Here is a 17,864-nt window from a genome sequence, read left to right as displayed (position 1 = left end):
TTAGCAGGCAGATTCTTTACCACTGAGCCACTGGGGAAGCCCTAGAATATATGCTGGCATGGGAAAAAGGCTTTTTTCAGCTTTGTCAAACCATAATTGACAAATTAAAATTGTGTTTAAGGTGTACACATTGCTGTTTTGTGGCTTCCTGGTGGCTCAGCTGGTAAAGAATCTGCTTGCAATGTGGGAGACCTGGGTTCGATCCCTGGGTTAGGAAGATCCCCTGGAGGAGGGCATGGCAACCCACTCCAGTATTCTTGCCTGGAGAATCCCCATAGACAGAGGAGCCTGGTGGGCTACAGTCCATGGGGTTGCAAAGAGTCGGACATGACTGAGCCACTTTCATTTTCCTTGCTGTTTTGATATAAATGTGCATTGTGAAATGATCACTGCAATCAAGCTAATTAACATATCTATTATTCCATATGGTTAGCATTCTCCTTTCTTTTTGTAATGAGAACACTTAAGATCTACCCTTTAGCAAATTATACAGTAATATTAACTACAGTTACCACACTGTATATTAGATCTCCAGAACTTATTAACCTTGCATAAATGAAATTCTGTATCATTTCCCCCCAGTCTTACTGAAATATAATTGACCCATAACATTGTATTAGTTTAAGGTAAACAATGTAATGCTTTGATATGTATATCTATTGCAAAATGATTACCACAATAAGTCCCAGCTAACATTTATCAGCTTACATAGTTACAATTTTTTTCTTATCAGAACTTTAAAAATCTATTCCCTTAGCAACTTTCAAATATATAATCCACTATTGTTAATTAGAATCACCATGCTATACTGTACATCACATCCCCAGAACTTATAACTGGAAGTTTGTACCTTCTGGCCAACTTCACCCATTTTCTGTACTCCCTCACCCCCAACTCTGGTAACCACCAATCAGTCCTCTTTTTCCCTCCTCTGGTTCTCAATCTGTGCCGTTCTTTGTTCCTATGAGGTGTTGTCTTTTTTTTTTTCCCCAAATTTCACATATAAGTGTGATCATACAGTATTTGTCTTTCTCTGTATTATTGCACTAAGCATAATACCCTCCAAGGCCACCTGAAAGTGAAAGTGAAGTCACTCAGTCATGTCTGACTCTTTGCAACCCCATGGACTGTAGCCTACCAGGCTCCCCTGTCCATGGGATTTTCCAGGCAATAGTACTGGAGTGGATTGCCATTCCCTTCTCCGGGGGATCTTCCTGACCCTGGGATTGAACCCGGGTCTCCCGCATTGTAGACAGATGCTTTACCATCTGAGACACCAGGGAACTCCAAGGCCACCTATGTTGTTGCAAATGGCAAGATATTTTTTCTTTCTCATTGCTGAATGATATTCCATTGTGTGTGTATGTATGGTATGTGTGTGTGTATATATATATACATATATACATTTTCTTTATCCACTTATCCAATGATGGACACTCAAGCTGATTCCATATCTTAGCTATTATAAATAGTACTATAATGTACATGGGGGTGCCAATATTTCTTTGAGAGTGATTTCATTTCCTCTGGATACATACTCAGAAGTGGAATTGCTAGATCATATGGTAGTTCAATGTTTTGGGTTTTTTTTAGGAACCTCCATACTGTTTTCCACAACTGCACCAATTTACATTCCCAGTACACAAGGGTTCCCTTCTCTCCACACCTTCATCAATATTATCTCGTCTTTTTGACGACAGCCATTCTAACAGGCATGAGGTGATACCTCACTGTGGTTTTGATTTGAATTTCTCTGATTAGTGACACTGAGCACCTTTTCAGGTACCTGTTGGCCATTTGTACATCTTCTTTGGAAAAATGTCTTTTCAATTCTTCTGCAGATTTTTAAATCAGATTGTTTGTTTCTCGCTATTAAATTGTATGAGTTCTTTATGTATATTTTGGACATGTATTCATATCTTATCAGATACAGGATTTGCAAATATTTCCTCCCATTCATAGTCTGCCTTTTCATTTTGTTGATGATTTTCCTTTGCTGTGTAAGAAGCTTTTAGTTAGATATAGTCCCACTTGTTTATTTTTGCTTTTGTTGCCTTTATTGTAGTAACAGAAAATTTGTACCCTTTGATCAACAGCTCCCTATTTCCCTCTTGCCCAAGCTATCTACATTTTTAAAATGGAAAACCTTTGTTTTCCATGTTTCCCAATTCTATTCATGGAATAATCCATCTTTCCCCACAGATTTTAAATGCTACTTTTGTAGAAAATGCTTGCCTATATGTTTCATTTATTTCTGCTTCTTTGCTGTTGCTTATATAATACATATTCCTGCCCTGGTCTATTTTCAGTTCACTTCAGTCGCTCAGTTGTGTCCGACTCTTTGCAGCTCCATGAACCACAGCATGCCAGGCCTGCCTATCCATCACCAACTGCCAGAGTCTACCCAAACCCATGTCCATTTAGCCAGTGATGGCATCCAACCATCTCATCCTCTGTCGTCCCCTTCTCCTCCTGCCCCCAATCCTTCCCAGCATCAGGGTCTTTTTTCCGATGAGTCAGCTCTTCGCATCAGGTGGCCAAAGTGTTGGAGTTTCAGCTTCAACGTCAGTCCTTCCAGTGAACACCCAGGACTGATCTTTAGGATTGACTGGTTGGATCTCCTTGCAGTCCAAGGGACTCTCAAGAGTCTTCTCCAACACCACAGTTTAAAAGCATCAGTTCTTCAGTGCTCAGCTTTCTTTATAGTCCAGCTCTCACATCCATACATGACTACTAGAAAAACCATAGGCTTGACTAGACGGACCTTTGTTTTGATTACTCTTATTTATTATTTTTGGCTGCACTAGGTCTTCATTGCTATACCCAGGCTTTCTCTAGTTGCAGTGAGTGGAGGCTACTCTCCAGTTGCTCCGTGTTCGGGCTTCTTATTGCAGTGGCTTCTCTCATTGCAGATCACAGGCTCTAGGGTGCTCCCACTTCAGTAGTTGTAGTACATGGGCTCAGCAGTTACAGCTCATGGGCTCAGAATTTGCAGTTCCCAGGCTCTAGAACATGGGCTCAGTAGTTGTGACACACAGGCTTAGTTGCCCCAGGTATGTAGCATCTTCACAGACCAAGGATTGAATCCATGTCCCCTGCATTGGCAGGCAGATTCTTAACCAGTGGACAACCAGGCCAGTCCTAATTACTGTAATTTAATAAAAGATTTTCATTCACAGGTCTCCTTCATCACTTTCCTTCTTCATCATTTTATTTTTTTGCTATTTTATTTTTCAGGATATACTTTTAAAAATCCTTTACACTAGCAATCTAGGGACTGGGTACTTCAATTGGAGTTGTAATAAAATGGTACATTTATTTGGATGGAATGATCTTCATAATATTAAGATTCCCACTCAGAAACAGGATAGGGCTCATCATTTATTAAATTTTCTTTTGTGGCCTGCAAAAAAGTTGTTTTCCTTCATATACATCCTAAGTTTTTGGCATATTTTTGTTACTTTTCTGAATGAAATTTTTTTGTGTGATGCATTATAGCCAATTATTGCCAATATACAGGAAAAAGAGATAGCCTGTTTTGGGCTTTGCTTAATAAGGAAGCTTTACAAATTGCGTCATTGTGCAGGACCATGCTACTCTTCATTATCATTTCAATTTTTGTATGTGGACCAATAAAAGCCAAGCAATAGCCTTTTTCTTTTCCAAAATTTTATTTCCCCAAATTTCAAACATACAGAAACACTAAAAGAATTTTACAATAATAACCTGTACACCCACCACCCATATTCTACCACTAACTTTACTATACATCTGTCTTTTAACTGTTTTCCTACCTGTGGTTTACCTTACACTACTGTATCCTCCCCACTGTTGAATTAGTTACCTATCTAACCCATGAAAGCCTTTAATAGTTCCCTCTGGAATAAAGCCAAATTCTTTAGCATAACATTCAAGGCCCTTCAGAGGCAGACACCAACCCACCTTTTTAGTATCATTTCCCCAACTCCTCGTATCTTTGCACATAAAGTGTTCTTTACCTGGATGCTCTTACTCAGCCTCAATGAAATCCTACTTACCCTTCATCCCTGACTCAAGTATTTCCTCCATCACCAGGCCTTGCCAGCATTCCAGGGGCTACATTAGTTGCTCCCATAAGACTGTTATAAAGTTTCGTCCAGGCATCATAATATATTGTAAATATTTTTTATATGTCTGTCTTCCCCACTAGACCAAGAGATCATCAAAAGCAAAACCCTGCCTCATTTCTCTCTGTATTCTGCTGCCAAGCAGGGTGCCCAACACACTGTGAGGCTCAACAGACCTTGGGCATGAGAGATTAGATACAGATGACTGGGGTCTGCGGAACCCTCAGCCCCATGGGGAGAACACCTTGGGGTCTGGATGGTGGAGTACGCACCTGCACAGGCATTCCCAGGTCTAGCTTCAGCCCCATACAAGGGTCGATGAAGATGGTGAGGATGGGTTCTGAAGGGTCCTGAGCAAAGTGTTCCAGAACAGCGCTGTGCTCCTCTGTCCACGTGGCGTCCGCCAGTCCTGTCAGTACAGCTCGGGACAGGAAGAGGGGCTTCTGCAGAATGAGAGCAGGGGGCCAGAGCAGGCACAGCTGTCAGTGTAGGTCACTTCTCCCTTCCACTGCCATGTGTGGGAGTCATGGGGAGTGAGAGGAGGCAGGTAGGTTCGGAAGAAAAAGCTGAGGACCAACTGACTGATAGGTTTCAAGCTTTCGAAGAAACAAGACAATAAGATCCTCTTCCCTCTATGAGTAAAAATAGAATGGATCATAGAGGAAGACTAAGGGATAGTATCTTTCTGAGATATTTCATTTATGCCTGTGGTTGTAAAAATGTCTTATCAAGCAACCTTCAACCTCACAATAAAACTAAATTAAGGGAACATGTAGGATATTAGCCTCAGTTAAGCAATTAGGGGCAAGAGGATTACAAGCTGGAAAAAGAATAAAGGTAGAAGAGCAATTTTTCCATGATGTGGCCTCCACAGACTACTGGAATACGTTTACTACACTGGGCAAAAGTTAACTGGCCCAGCAGTGAGAAAAAAAGAAAAAGGGAGGGGAAAAGACAAAACTGGAAAACAACAAAGGACAAATCAATTGGATGGAAAATAGGTCATAATTGGTGGCTAGAAAAAACATAGCATTATTTAGAACAGTATTAAATACATTAAGAAAGCTAGAGGATATGAAGACCTAGCTCAGGGAACTGGAGAAGTCACCCTGTCCTCCCCATACTTCTAGAAGATGAGAAGAAATCCCTTTTGCTTATAGTTTCCAGGTCAAGAAAATTTAACCACTGATCCAAAATCTTTCATATATAAAGACATGCATAAAAGAACTTTCCTGATGGTCCAGTGACTAAGACTCTGTGATCTCAATGCAGCGGGCCAGATTTCAATCCCTAGTCAGGGAACTAGGTCCCACATGGCACAACTAAAGATTCCAAGTGCCACAACTAAGACCTGGCACAGCCAAATAAATAAATATATTTTTTAAAAATTTACAATAGCTAGGACATGGAAGCAACCTAGATGTCCTTTGGCAGATGAATGGATAAGAAAGCTATGGTACATATACACAATGGAATATTACTCAGCTATTAAAAGGAATGTATTTTAATCAGTTCTAATGAGGTGGATGAACCTGGAGCCTATTATACAGAGTGAAGTAAATCAGAAAGAAAAACACCGATATAGTATATTGACACATATATCTGGAATCTAGAAAGATGGTAACGATGACCCTTATGCAAGACAGCAAAAGAGACACAGATATAAAGAACAGACTTTTGGATTCTGGAGGAGAAGACGAGGGCGGGATGATTTGAGAGAATAGCATTGAAACATGTATATTACCATATGTGAAACAGATCACCAGTCCAAGTTTGATGCATGAAACAGGGCACTCAGAGCTGGTGCACTGGGACAACCCTGAGGGATGGGATGGGGAGGGAGATGGGAGGGGGGTTCAGGATGTCGGACACACATACACTCATGGCTGATTCATGTCAATATATGGAAAAAAACCACTACAATATTGTAAAGTAATTACCCTCCAACTAAAATTAATTAATTTTTTAAAAAGACATGTATGAAGACCCAGTGAGAAGAACACTAAGGATATGAACAAACATTTCATGCTATTAAAAAAAGAGAGAGAGAGGAAATGAAAATGTGGAAAAATATTCAATTTCACTTGAAATTAAAGAAATAAAAATAAACACAGCAGAAGTATATCATGTATTGCCTATAATTATTAAAAAAGAAAAAAACAAACCTGCTAAACTGCTAATACCCAGGCTTGGAAAGGGTTTGTTGCTAGTATGAGGGCAAAAACTGCATTTTGTTTGAACAATTGTTTGGCATTATGTATTAAAGGTGTTACAAATATTCTTTACTCTTTGATTCAGGAACTCCATATCCAGGAATCTAATTTTAGGAAATACTAAGTATTACAAAATATGTTAGTTTTATTTATAAAATTCATCACAGTACTATGAAAGCAAAAGAAAATCACAAATGGAAAAATGTCCAAGAGTAAGGATTTAACTACGGTACATATACCTTATCAAGCACTGTGTGAACATTTAAAATGGTGCTTACAGGGAATTCCCTGGCAATACAGTGGTTAGGGGGCTTCCCAGGTAGCATTAGTGGTAAAGAACCCACCTGCCAACGTGGGCTTGATCCTTGGGTGGGGAAGATCCTCTGGAGGACAGGGTAACCTAACCCAGTATTCTTGCCTGGAGAATACCATGGACAAAGGAGCTTGGCACGTTACAGTGCATAGGGTCACAAAGAGTCGGACAGGACTGAAGTGACATAGCACACACGCCAGTGGTTAGGACTCCGCGTTTTCACTTCCCCAGGACCAGGTTCAATCTCAGGTTGAGAACTAAGATCCCACAAACCTCGAGGCACAGCCCCCAAAAAGAGGCGTCTTGTGATTTATGCATTTCTGATAAAAAATAACAGCATCCCAAATTTTTTTTAAGGTTCTTTTTTAAGGAGCTTAGTTCCCCTTACATTGGGAGCACAGAGTCTTAACCACCGTAATTCCAGGGAAATCCCCTGTATATTTTTTTTTAAGAATGTAATAACATGAAGAATGATAAAATGTTTTGTGAAAAAGCCTAATTTAAAAAGCATAATGTGTAGTATAGTTAAGATTGTTAGAAAACAAAATAACTCTCAAATCTACAGAAAGAAAGGACATATACTCAATTATTAACATTGAATGTGTTTAGTCATAAATTTCATTTTCCCTTTCTTTGTTTTACTTTTCTGTCCCTTCCAGTTTTTTCTTTAATGAGTAGTTGTTACTTTGCTCTCCCTTTCTAGAAAGTTCAAGGTCACTATTCTTCTAACCCAGGTTAGAAGGTGTCCCCAGGCTCTGATGCAGCTTGAAAATAAAGGTGTAGGGGTCATGGAGTGTCAATTTCTGAAAGTATTTCAAGTGGCTTCTGTAAACTTTTCAGCCAAAGGAGAGCGCCAAAGGACAGGAAGAAAGAGGGTGTCTTAGAAATTAGGACAGTGTCCGCCAGCTTGTTCAACTTGTCCAGATGTTCACCCATTCGACAGATAAAGCTTGCCACATTTTGACCCAAGATGGAGAGCCGAGGAAGGGCCTGCTAAGAGTCCTGTTCCCTCCTGAAAGCTCTCTTCTTCTGGAGGAATAGGGGGCACGGATAACTCTGCCCTTTACTCAGTGTACTGGATTTGCAGTGAGCAGGCTACCAGTTTCTGCTGGTAGAAAGAAAAGGTATCAAGCGACAGACTGAAGAGAATTCCTCAAACACCATTCTGCAACTGATCCTTTGATTCACCAATTGCTGATGAGGAATACTTGTTTCAACAACAACGCAAACTTACCACATCTACCTCACGCTCCTCTAATTCTTCTTTCTGTATTTCAGGTTGCTCCAATACTGGCTCTGGGAAGAAAATTCAAAAATGAAAGCATTCCTTTAAAAATTAAATATAGAGTCACCATCAGTCAGTTCAGTTCAGTTCAGTCGCTCAGTAGTATCCGACTCTTTGCGACCATATGATCCAGTAATTCTAGGTATACCCAACAGAACTGGAAGCAGGGACTCAAACAGATATTTGTATGCCCATGTTCACAGCCATTCACAATGCCGGAGAAGGCAATGGCACCCCACTCCAGTACTCTTCCCTGGAAAATCCATGGACAGAGGAGTCTGGTAGGCTGCAGCCCATGGGTCGCTAAGAGTCAGGCAAGACTGAGCGACTTCACTTTCACTTTTCACTTTCATGCATTGGAGAAGGAAATGGCAACCCACTCCAGTGTTCTTGCCTGGAAAATCCCAGGGGCAGGGGAGCCTGGTGGGCTGACGTCTATGGGGTCGCACAGAGTCGGACACGAATGAAGCGACTTAGCAGCAGCAGCAGCAGAAGCAGCATGTTCACAGCACTGCTATTCACAACAGCCAAAAAGCAGAAACAACCCAAGTGTCCACCAAAGATGAATGGATAAACAAATTGCAGTGGAATATTAATCAGCCATGAAAAAGAATGAGAGTCTGCTACAATATGACAACGTGGATGAAAATGTAACATTAAGTGAAAGAAGCCAGTCACAAAAGACAGTATATTGTATGATTCCACTTATATAAAATGTCCACAACAGGCAAATTCAAAGACACAGAAAGTACCAGGTTAATGGTTACCAGGATCTGGGAGGAAAGGGGAATGGGGAGTGACTGTTAAGAGGCTAAGCTCTCATGAAACATAGAAGTAAAGATATAGTGGCCATCAGATGCCAGTTTCTCAAGGTACCTGAAGCGGCTTTTGGTGAAGGAGTTAAAATGCTCTAAAATTAGGGACTTCCCTGGTGGTCCACTGGTTAAAACTCCCAATACAGGGGGCCCCCATTGGATCCCTAGTTGGGGAAATAGATCCCATGTGCTATAACTAGAGTTCACACGCAGTAACCAAAGACCTCTAATGCTGAAACTAAGACTTGATGCAGACAAATAAATAATTTTTTTAATGTTCTAAAATTAGATAGTGGAGATGGTTGCATAGGCTGGTGAATACAGCAAAAATCACTGAATTATATACTTTAAAAGTATGAATTTTAAAAAAATATTGATTGATTGATACATGTATTTAGTCTGCATTAGGTCTTAGTTGTGGCGCTTGCCTGGCAGCATATGGGATCTTAGCTCTCCAACCAGGGATCAAACCCATGTCCCCCGCATTGGAAGGTGGTCTCTTAACTACTGGACCACCAGCGAAGTCCCAAACACATGAACTTTATAGTAAGTGGATTATATCTTAATTTTCTTTAAAAAAAAGCTGGCAGGGGTGCAGAGGGAGGCACGGGAATGAAGGCAGTCAGTATTAAGGTTATTCTAGCCACTCAGCTTCTGGCCTGCCATTCCTCCCCTAGCCTCTTCCCACATTGAGAAGCTGAGACCCTCAGAAATTGGCCCCTCTCCAAGCACCCCCACCCCGACTCTGGATGCCATAAAAGTCAAGGGGGTGTTTCTCTCCCTCATGATCTGTTGTTCGCACAGAAGACTGGGGCAGAACAGGTGGGTTTCCCATCTCCTGTGGGCTGAAAGGAGGAAGGAACAGATGAGATGGAACCACAAGACCTTGGGGAACAGGACACTCAGAGAACAGGACACTCAGACTTCCAGAAAGAAAACCTAAGAGGGGAGTAAAGCAAAGAAATTGAGGAAGGAAATCATGAGGAAGATGGAACAGCTGACTCTAGGAGCTCAGGAGTGAGAGGGATGTGTAGTCGAGACAGCCAAGGCCCTTCGAGAAAGCCAAGCGCGTCCAAGGTTGCAGACAGGAACGAGGCAGAGAGAGCGAGACTTAGACCATCTCAAGAGTAAATAGGTTTCGTCTTCTATAGTACGATTTATATAAAATCTAAACCATGCAATATGATACTAACATGTGATGGTCATAGATACATGCAGTAAAAATTTAAAAAAAAACAAGCTTGAGAATGACAAACATCAACTCAGGATAGCAGTGACCTTTGGAGAAGGAGAGAAGGGCTTGAGGGGCAGGGGGACAGAGGGATTCATTTGTTGCTATCATGATTAATTTAGACATTGGGTAATGGATACATGGATGTTCATTATCTTTTTCTCTACACTCTTTCTTCTTTGCCTGAAATACAGGTCTACAATCCCTTGTCCAAAACTCTTCGGTTCAGTTCAGTTTAGTCGCTCAGTTGTGTCCAACTCTTTGCGACCCCATGAATCACAGCATGCCAGGCCTCCCTGTCTATCACCAACTCCCGGAGTTCACTCAAACTCACGTTCATCGAGTCGGTAATGCCATCCAGCCATCTCATCCAAAACTCTCAGGATCACATATATCTCAGCATTTAGACTTGTAATATAGTATGGTGTGTGAGACCCCCACCCACATCCCAGGGGCTCTAGAGCAGCACTCCACTTTTCATGTTAGTATTCCTGCAGTAAAACATAGGAAAATTTATACTAAGTGGCTTAAATAGACTATAAATACCTCAAGTCAGTTTAGGTTATATTTTACCACCAAATAAGTTTGGATGCCAAACTCTGAGGGGAAAAAAACAAAACAAAACTTTTAGTTCTCATGGCTTTTTAAAATTACAGATATGAGATTATGAACCTGTACTTCTCCTTCTTTTCTTAGTGGGAATGGCTATCAATTAGAACTTCAAATGGGTGTCTGCCCTTTAAGCCGCCATCCTTCACCCAGAAGTGTTTAGGCCTGGTCTTAGTCTGTTCCAGGCTCCTATAACAAAATATCAGTTTGTTGTCACTGTTCAGTCACTAAGTCATGTCCAACTCTTTGGGACCCCAGGGACTGTAGCCCAAGAGGTACCTCTGTCCTCCTCTATCTCTGGGAATTTGCTCAAATTCATGTCCACTGAGTCGGTGACGCTATCTAACCATCTCATCCTCTGTCACCCCTTTTTCCTTTTGCCTTCAATCTTTCCCAGCATCAGGGTCTCTTCCAGTGAGTCAGCTCTTCGCATCAGGTAGCCAAAGTATTGGAGCTTCAGCTTCAGCATCAATCCTTCCAATGAATATTCAGGGTTGGTTTCCTTTTAGGATTGTCTGGTTTACAGTCTCCTTACAGTCCAAGGGACTCAAGAGCCTTTTCCAGCACCACAATTTAAAATCATCAATTCTTCCACACTCAGCCTTCTTTATGGCCCAACTCTCACATCCGTACATAACTACTGGAAAAACCATAGCTTTGACTATATGAACCTTTGTCAAAGTGATGTCTTCACTTTTTAATACACTGTCTAGGTTTGTCATAGCTTTTCTTCCAAGGAGCATCTTTTAATTTCACGGCTGCAGTCACTTTCTGCAGTGATTTTGGAGTGCAAGAAAACAAAGTTTGTCACTGCTTCCCCATTCCCCCCCCTTACTTCTAAGCAGCAGACATTTATTTCTCAAAGCTCTGGAGGCTGAGGTCCGAGTTCAGGGTGCCAGCAAGGCTGGCACCTCTGAGGTGTGAGGGCCCTCTTCTGGGTCGCAGACCTCTCTATGTATCCTCACACGGTGGAAGTGAACACGGATTCTCTCCAGGTCGCTTCTTATAAGGCATGAATCCCACTCGTGACAGTTCCCTCATGATTTAAGCACCACCCAAAGGCCCCACCTAGTAAGACCATCATATTGAGCATTAAAATTATAATATATGAATTTGGGCAGGGAGATACACAAACATTCAGACCATAGTAGGCCCCCTCTGGCTCCAGTAGGACAAGCTTCAATTCCTCCCAACTCCAAAGACTACAGGAATTAATATTCATTTCAGGGCTTCCTTGGAGACCCAAGTCTTCTCTGAACCTCTATCAAGTGTCAGCTAGAAAGCTGACATCAAACTATTAAAAGGCTTAGAGCTAAAGAGATCCTTGGTGTTTGGGGTTAATGCTTTCATTTAGAAGTTCTTCCATTCCCACCCCAGAGGATTCTCCAAATTGAACCTCACTGCCTTCCTTCTTTCCTCCTGCTGCTTCTGGTACCCAGCTTCTAGAAGCCAGTCCCGCTTTAAACAGCTTTTAAGAACTCAAAAGAAAAAAAAAAAAAACTGTACGCTTCTAATGTCTAGATCCCAGGGCAAGGCTCTTTGTACCTTGGACCTTTCTCCCACGCCCACGCCTAATCTCTCACCTTTTACTGTTAAAAGGAGATTCTATTTCTTTCCATCTTGACAGGCTGGTAAGAGTATGGGAAACCCCAGGTAGAAGGGCAGGGCTATCTGTAGCTGAGTCATAGCTACACTGGCCAGCCCTCTAAGGGACCGCCCAGCGACAGCACCTTTCAACCCTAATGGCCTCAGCTCACCCACCATGGAGGAATCCCCCCCAAATCAAAGCCACAAGAGGCAGACTCTTTAAACTCTTTTCTTCCTCAATCTAGATGTCAGGCTTCTTTTCCTGTGGCCTTGAACCGGAACACCCTTAGTCTACCAAGACCCTGCCAAACTGAGGGCGGAGACACAACAACCTTAAACAGATGGGAGAAAGATTCAGTCGGGCTTAGGATTCAAAGGATGGCAAAGCAGGCTGAGTCTCCATGGTGATGGGCTTAATGAGAGGAAACCACTATTTGTTTTGCCACCCAGGGTGAGAAAGGAAGAGATCAAACCCTCTTCACTGGTGTAGGAGCAACCAGGAACACTTGAAATAAGAAGGAAAAGGCTAGGATAGAAGATTTGTTGGTGAGCTCTGGGTGCACTGGGGAGAAATTTTAAGACTGAAAGAACAAGTATAAGGCTGGCCAGGAGGGAAAACCCCAAACAAGGGAATTAGCAGCGGCCTGAAATTCAACTAAACTCCCTTCTTCTTACCCAGAAGAAACAGAACCTGCTCCACGACCCTAAAACTCTCTTCAAATACAAACATTCTGCCTCCATGTCTCTCTCCAGCAGGTACCAACCAGGGTTCTCCTTGATGGTCTCGGGCTCCGCCTGGACCTCGCTGCTGGCCGGCAAGGTGATCTCCTCGACCTGTGCATCCAGAGTAGACTGGGGAGCTCGCCGGCGGGTGCTTCCCCGGCTAGTCACTTTCCGCTTTTTGTCAGCTTTGCTGGACATCGTGTAGGCAAAACCTGCAGATACACGGACACTGGGGGTCCACAACCAGCTCTACCCCCAAACCTCAGTCCTTTCCCTGGGATACCCCACTTTCTTCAGGGCCTTGGGTTAAAAATCAAAATCAGTCCCTCAAGACATTAGGAATAAATGGAAGCTAAAGATGAAGGCACAGGGAATTCCCTGGCATCCCAGTGGTTAGGACTCTGCATATCCACTGCAGGGGGCATGGGTTCCATCCCTAGTTGGGGAACTAAGATCCCGCCTGCCCCGAGGCATGGCCAAGAAATAAAAATAATAAAAATGATGGTATGGCAGACACCCACTAATGAGGATATAGGAACCCCTATCTCTGCCCAGAGGTGTGAGAACATAGATAATTAAGAAAAGATCTACCAGTTGAGGTGTGGCTGCACACACCCTCAATCACTCAGGGCCATGGTGAGTGAGCAAGGGCCCAGGGAAGAGAACACTGTCCTCAGGTTCCTTTTTTCCACACTCTCACTCACTGTGTCAAGTCACTAACCAACCAAGATGATTTTCCTATGTATCTCCTTTCCTCCCAAGTTCCCCGCTGGAAGGAGGGGGGAAAATGTCCCTCCTACCCACACTAAAATCTGTGACCTCCTTAAACAAGGAAAAATCAGTAATTGCAATGTGTCTCTTTAGCTTTCCATTCCTGAGTGGTAGGAACCCTGTTCTGAGTGTACTGAAAGGTCTCTTAGCCTAGCTGGCTGTGTTTCTCTGTGCTGACCAATTAATGAAGACTAATATCATTCAATTTCAGATGCCTTGAAAACAGACTGGAAAAATGAAGGACAAAAGTCATCCAACACTGAACTTGGAATTGTGTCTGGGGGAGGAAGAAACGGGGTGATAAGAAGTCCCCAGGAATGTCTTTCTCAGAAGAGTGGGATGGTGGGAAGCAGGCCATCTCTGGCGGGCACCCAGGGCAATGTTTGACGGCTGGGTAGTCCCCCTTCACTCAGCTCCAGTCTGACAGACACCTGTGGCTTTTCTTCCTCCTCCCCACAGGCTGCCACAGGCATTGATCGTTATGAGTCTCAGACTTGAAGGATCTGTACTTTGCTCCAAGGAAAATCGTTCTATTAGGCCAACACATCAACAGAACCAACTACGGCGGTGCGGCTTCTGCCACCGGTCTCCAGAGAAGCGTCAGGCTGTGCTTCCCTGCCAGCGGCGGGAGCTTAGGAACATTCCGCCGGCCAGGCTGGGAGCCCCCTCCCCTAGGGGCTCACCCCCGGATCCCACACCGTGGCCCAAGGAGGCGCTTTCTACTAGACTCGCTCTATTTCTCAGGAAATAAGGCAAGGGGCCGGCCCCCTCCTCCAACCACCAGTGGGCAAACCTCCCCTCAAAGGCGCTTCCTCCCACAACTGTCACAACTGTCCCCGCTTCCTCATCTCAACTCCAGTTGGCCCTTCTTCTGCTCCGCCAACTGCCCCTTCCTCTCCCCTCCCCCCCAACTGCCCCTTCTTCCCCGTCCCCCCGCAACTCCCCCTCGCACCCCCTCCCCACTGCCCCTTCTCCGCATAGCTTCGCACTCTTCCTCTCCCCGCTTCCCGCTGCCCCCAACACACACCTCACGATGCCGACCCTCTCCTCCCTAGACCGACCGACCGGTCACTCTAGCTAAGAAGTTGCCCCGCGTGACTTTCTCGGGCCAGCGCCTGCACGCGTCGCCTCGGCAACCCTGGGCGTGGGGCGGCGGGGGAGTGGCGGGGGCGCGAGCCTGCGGAGCCAGCCTCCTCTGCGCAGACGCAGAGAAACCCCGGTCCGCGGCTAACGGCCCGGCTTCGTCCGCGTCACCCAGGCGGGGACCCAGGGCAAGAAGGCTGGGAGGCAAGGGAAAGCCGCTAAATCTGGCAAGCTGGAGGGGCGTAGGGGGCCTGGTCTGGGAACGGGCTGGACGGACTGGAGCTGGAAACAACCCTTGGAAACAACTGAAAAGGCTGGGGGAACCCCAAGCTCCCGACCCCGCGCCCGGGTCTGCGGGCTCCATCCCGGGCGAGTCCAGCAGATGGCGCCCGAGGTCCCGCCTGCGAGATTCACACGCGCTCTAGAAGGAGCTCCAGGATTTCGAGGCAGCCGTGGCTGCAGCTGAGTCCGGGGGAAAAACCGGGGCTGGAGCACCCCTGCCCTCCCGCTAGATCCCCCTTCTTAGTTCGGACTGGGGTCTAGGATCGCCGGGCAGCGCGGGGCGGGGGAGGGAAGGAAGAACGGAACTGGAATTTTTGGAATCTGAGGATTGACTTTAGAAAGCGTCGCTCGTTTTGGGGGAGACAGGAGGCGGGGACTCTCTGGGGAAGGTGACCGGGCCGGGGAGGGGCTCGGCTCTCCATAAGAACAAAGGCTGAGTCCTGGGGAAGCTGGAGGAGAGGAGTGTGAGAGGAGGGGCAGACCGCGGCCGATGCTAGGGGGCGCTGCAGGCCTGGACTGCCGGAAGAGGCGCCTGGAAGACTGAGCTGTACCTGGGGCGGTAGAAGCTTTAGGGAGGGCTGGGAGATGCAGGGATGAAGCGAGTCAGGGGGATGGGAGGGCACCCTCCCTGCTTCCATCAATAGTGCCTAATTAAGACAAAGCCAGCAGCGAGCCCACTGATTACATTTCCATGAGGAGCTAAATTGATGACAATTTCTTTGCTGGATGAGGAGCGAAGCTGGCACCTCAGTTCCCCTTTTTCCTGGTTGATGTTCACACCTGACAGGTCTCATTATGCCAGTATTCTGGCAGGCGAGGAGTGGCAGTCCCTGGTACTCCTGAAGGGCCTGTGGATTAATCCACACCCGGACCCAGCTCTGACCTTACCATTCTACCTACCCCATTTTTATTTCCAGAATTGACAACCCCTACCCTTGGCATCCCCCGCCATTATCTTCAAAGTGGGTGTCTGGGCTCCCGCTCAGCCCACACTCATGTTGCTGAGGGCAGGGACTGAAGAAGAGGGGGGGTCCTGCCACACCCCACAACCAGCTGCACAGCAAGCAGGGCTACCCTGCTAACCAGTTAGGCAGTGGGTGGCAGAGAGGTGACGTGATTGGTCAGATCCCCCAGAGAGAAGTCCCAAAGGAGTGACGACTTGAGGGGAGGCATAAGATGGGGAGACTTATAAGCAGGGTTCATGGCTCCCTCAGGGAAAGGTTGTGTTGACTCCATTTCTTTTCTGACACCCCCCCACACACACACAACCTTGGCTGTGCCTAGGGATCCCAGCCCCCTACATTATGCTAAACAGGTAATCAAACATCTCGCTTTGCTAATTACTGCTCAATCCGATTAAATGCTACTGAAGCTCATCAACAGAGGTGGAGGTAGGGGGAAGGGCTGAAGATGGGGCAACCACATCTGTGATGGGGGTCTTGTCCCCAGGGGCTCTAGGAGACAGCTGAGAAACAGCCAGGGTAGCAAGACTCAATACCTGGCAGAGGAAATGGGCAGAAGAGTTGTACCACAATGCTTCAGGGTTTCCCTCCTCCCAGAACCTTCGTTACCCTCAGAACCCAGGCATCTGGCCATTCCCACAGCTCCACACACGCACACCCCTGTCCCAGCTTTAATAAGTTCTGTTCTCTCACTGTCAATATTTGATTTCTCAGAGCCATCTCCACGGAGAGAGGGGGCTCTTCCCCTGCAGCCCCCCTACCTTGGCCCTTTTTTGCCCACCCCAGGCTCTTTGTGCCCCCAACCTTCTCTGAACTAGCTGATTTAATGAAATGATATTAAAGTCTTAAGCAACTCCAAAAGAATGGTTGTTATGGTGAACAGAGTGGGCAGGACGCCTGGGTCCCTGAGGGGAGCAAGGGCTGAGGAGGAGGGAGAGGGAGCCAGAGGCTAAGGTCTGGAGGCCCCAGTCCCCAAAGGGGAGCAGCAGATTTAGGGTAAGCCGGGGGCTGGCCCTCTGGATGATGGTAGGAAGCAGAGGATAAGTGCTGGGGGCTAGGACAAGGTGGGCAGTGGGAGGACATTTCTGGGGTCCACGTCTCAGCCTGCTGTCCAGGGCATCATCAGGGATGGAGAGGCCAGCTGGGAGCACAAAGCCTCTGTGCCAGCAGCCTCCCTGCTGACTACCCTGGGCAGGTCCCGTGAGAACCAGAACAAGATTCCTCTTCAGCCCTGGCTCATCCCTCCTCCCCTCCCCCATCCTGCCCCTCAACAGACCCCCACAGGTGATTTGTAGCTGATGCCCTCACGGTGGTAGGTGGTTGCAGCCAGGAGGGAGTCTGTTCCATGACAGAGGGAGCTGAGAGTTTCCAGGAGAAGAGAGAACAGAGGCCAAGAGATGGGGAGCCAAGCACCACCCCCATTTCCCCCCACCCATCCCATCTCACTCCCCTGGGGACCCTGGCCCAGCCCCAGTCCCCTTGGGGTGGTGGGAATGCAAGGACATTTGGCTGAGCTGATTGATGAGGGAGGAGGCAGCCACTGGGCACTGAGGCTGCTGTTTGCTGAGCACACAGCTTCCTCCCCACTCACCAGCTGCCGCTCCCCACCCCCCCAAGGCTGCTCAATCTACCCACCCCACCCCCCACCACCACCACCACCACCAGCCACTGGGATTGGAGGGAACCCATGCCTGAGTTTTTGATGGCAACTGAAGGAAGTGGGAGAGCCAGGCCACAAAGGGCTTTGATCCTTCTGGGACCCAGGGACCTGGTCCCCTCAAAACTCCCTTCAGTATTCCACCTTCCCTGCTACCTTTTAAACATCTCTCCAGTGCTAAATTTTCCCTCCCATTTAGTCTGCATCCTTTTCTCTACCCTCACCCA

The 17,864-nt window shown here is 46.1% G+C and overlaps 1 protein-coding gene across 1 annotated transcript in view; it reads right to left on the bottom strand.

The window, feature by feature from the left end:
* The window catches only part of DNAH2 (dynein axonemal heavy chain 2), a 104,444-nt gene extending 89,665 nt beyond the window's left edge, over positions 1 to 14,779 (bottom strand). Inside the window, exons 1-4 of the mRNA XM_069542841.1 lie at positions 14,681 to 14,779; positions 12,924 to 13,094; positions 7,867 to 7,928; positions 4,379 to 4,549 (exon numbers count right to left, since the gene is read on the bottom strand). Coding sequence (XP_069398942.1) covers positions 4,379 to 4,549; positions 7,867 to 7,928; positions 12,924 to 13,080 — 390 coding nt within the window. The 5' untranslated portion in view covers positions 13,081 to 13,094; positions 14,681 to 14,779. The remainder of the gene's footprint in view (positions 1 to 4,378; positions 4,550 to 7,866; positions 7,929 to 12,923; positions 13,095 to 14,680) is intronic.
* Between the last annotated feature and the right edge of the window lie 3,085 nt (positions 14,780 to 17,864).

Source organism: Ovis canadensis, chromosome 11 (genome assembly GCF_042477335.2).
Source record: "Ovis canadensis isolate MfBH-ARS-UI-01 breed Bighorn chromosome 11, ARS-UI_OviCan_v2, whole genome shotgun sequence".
NCBI lineage: Eukaryota > Metazoa > Chordata > Mammalia > Artiodactyla > Bovidae > Ovis > Ovis canadensis.
This window is presented reverse-complemented; position numbering and strand designations above follow the sequence as displayed.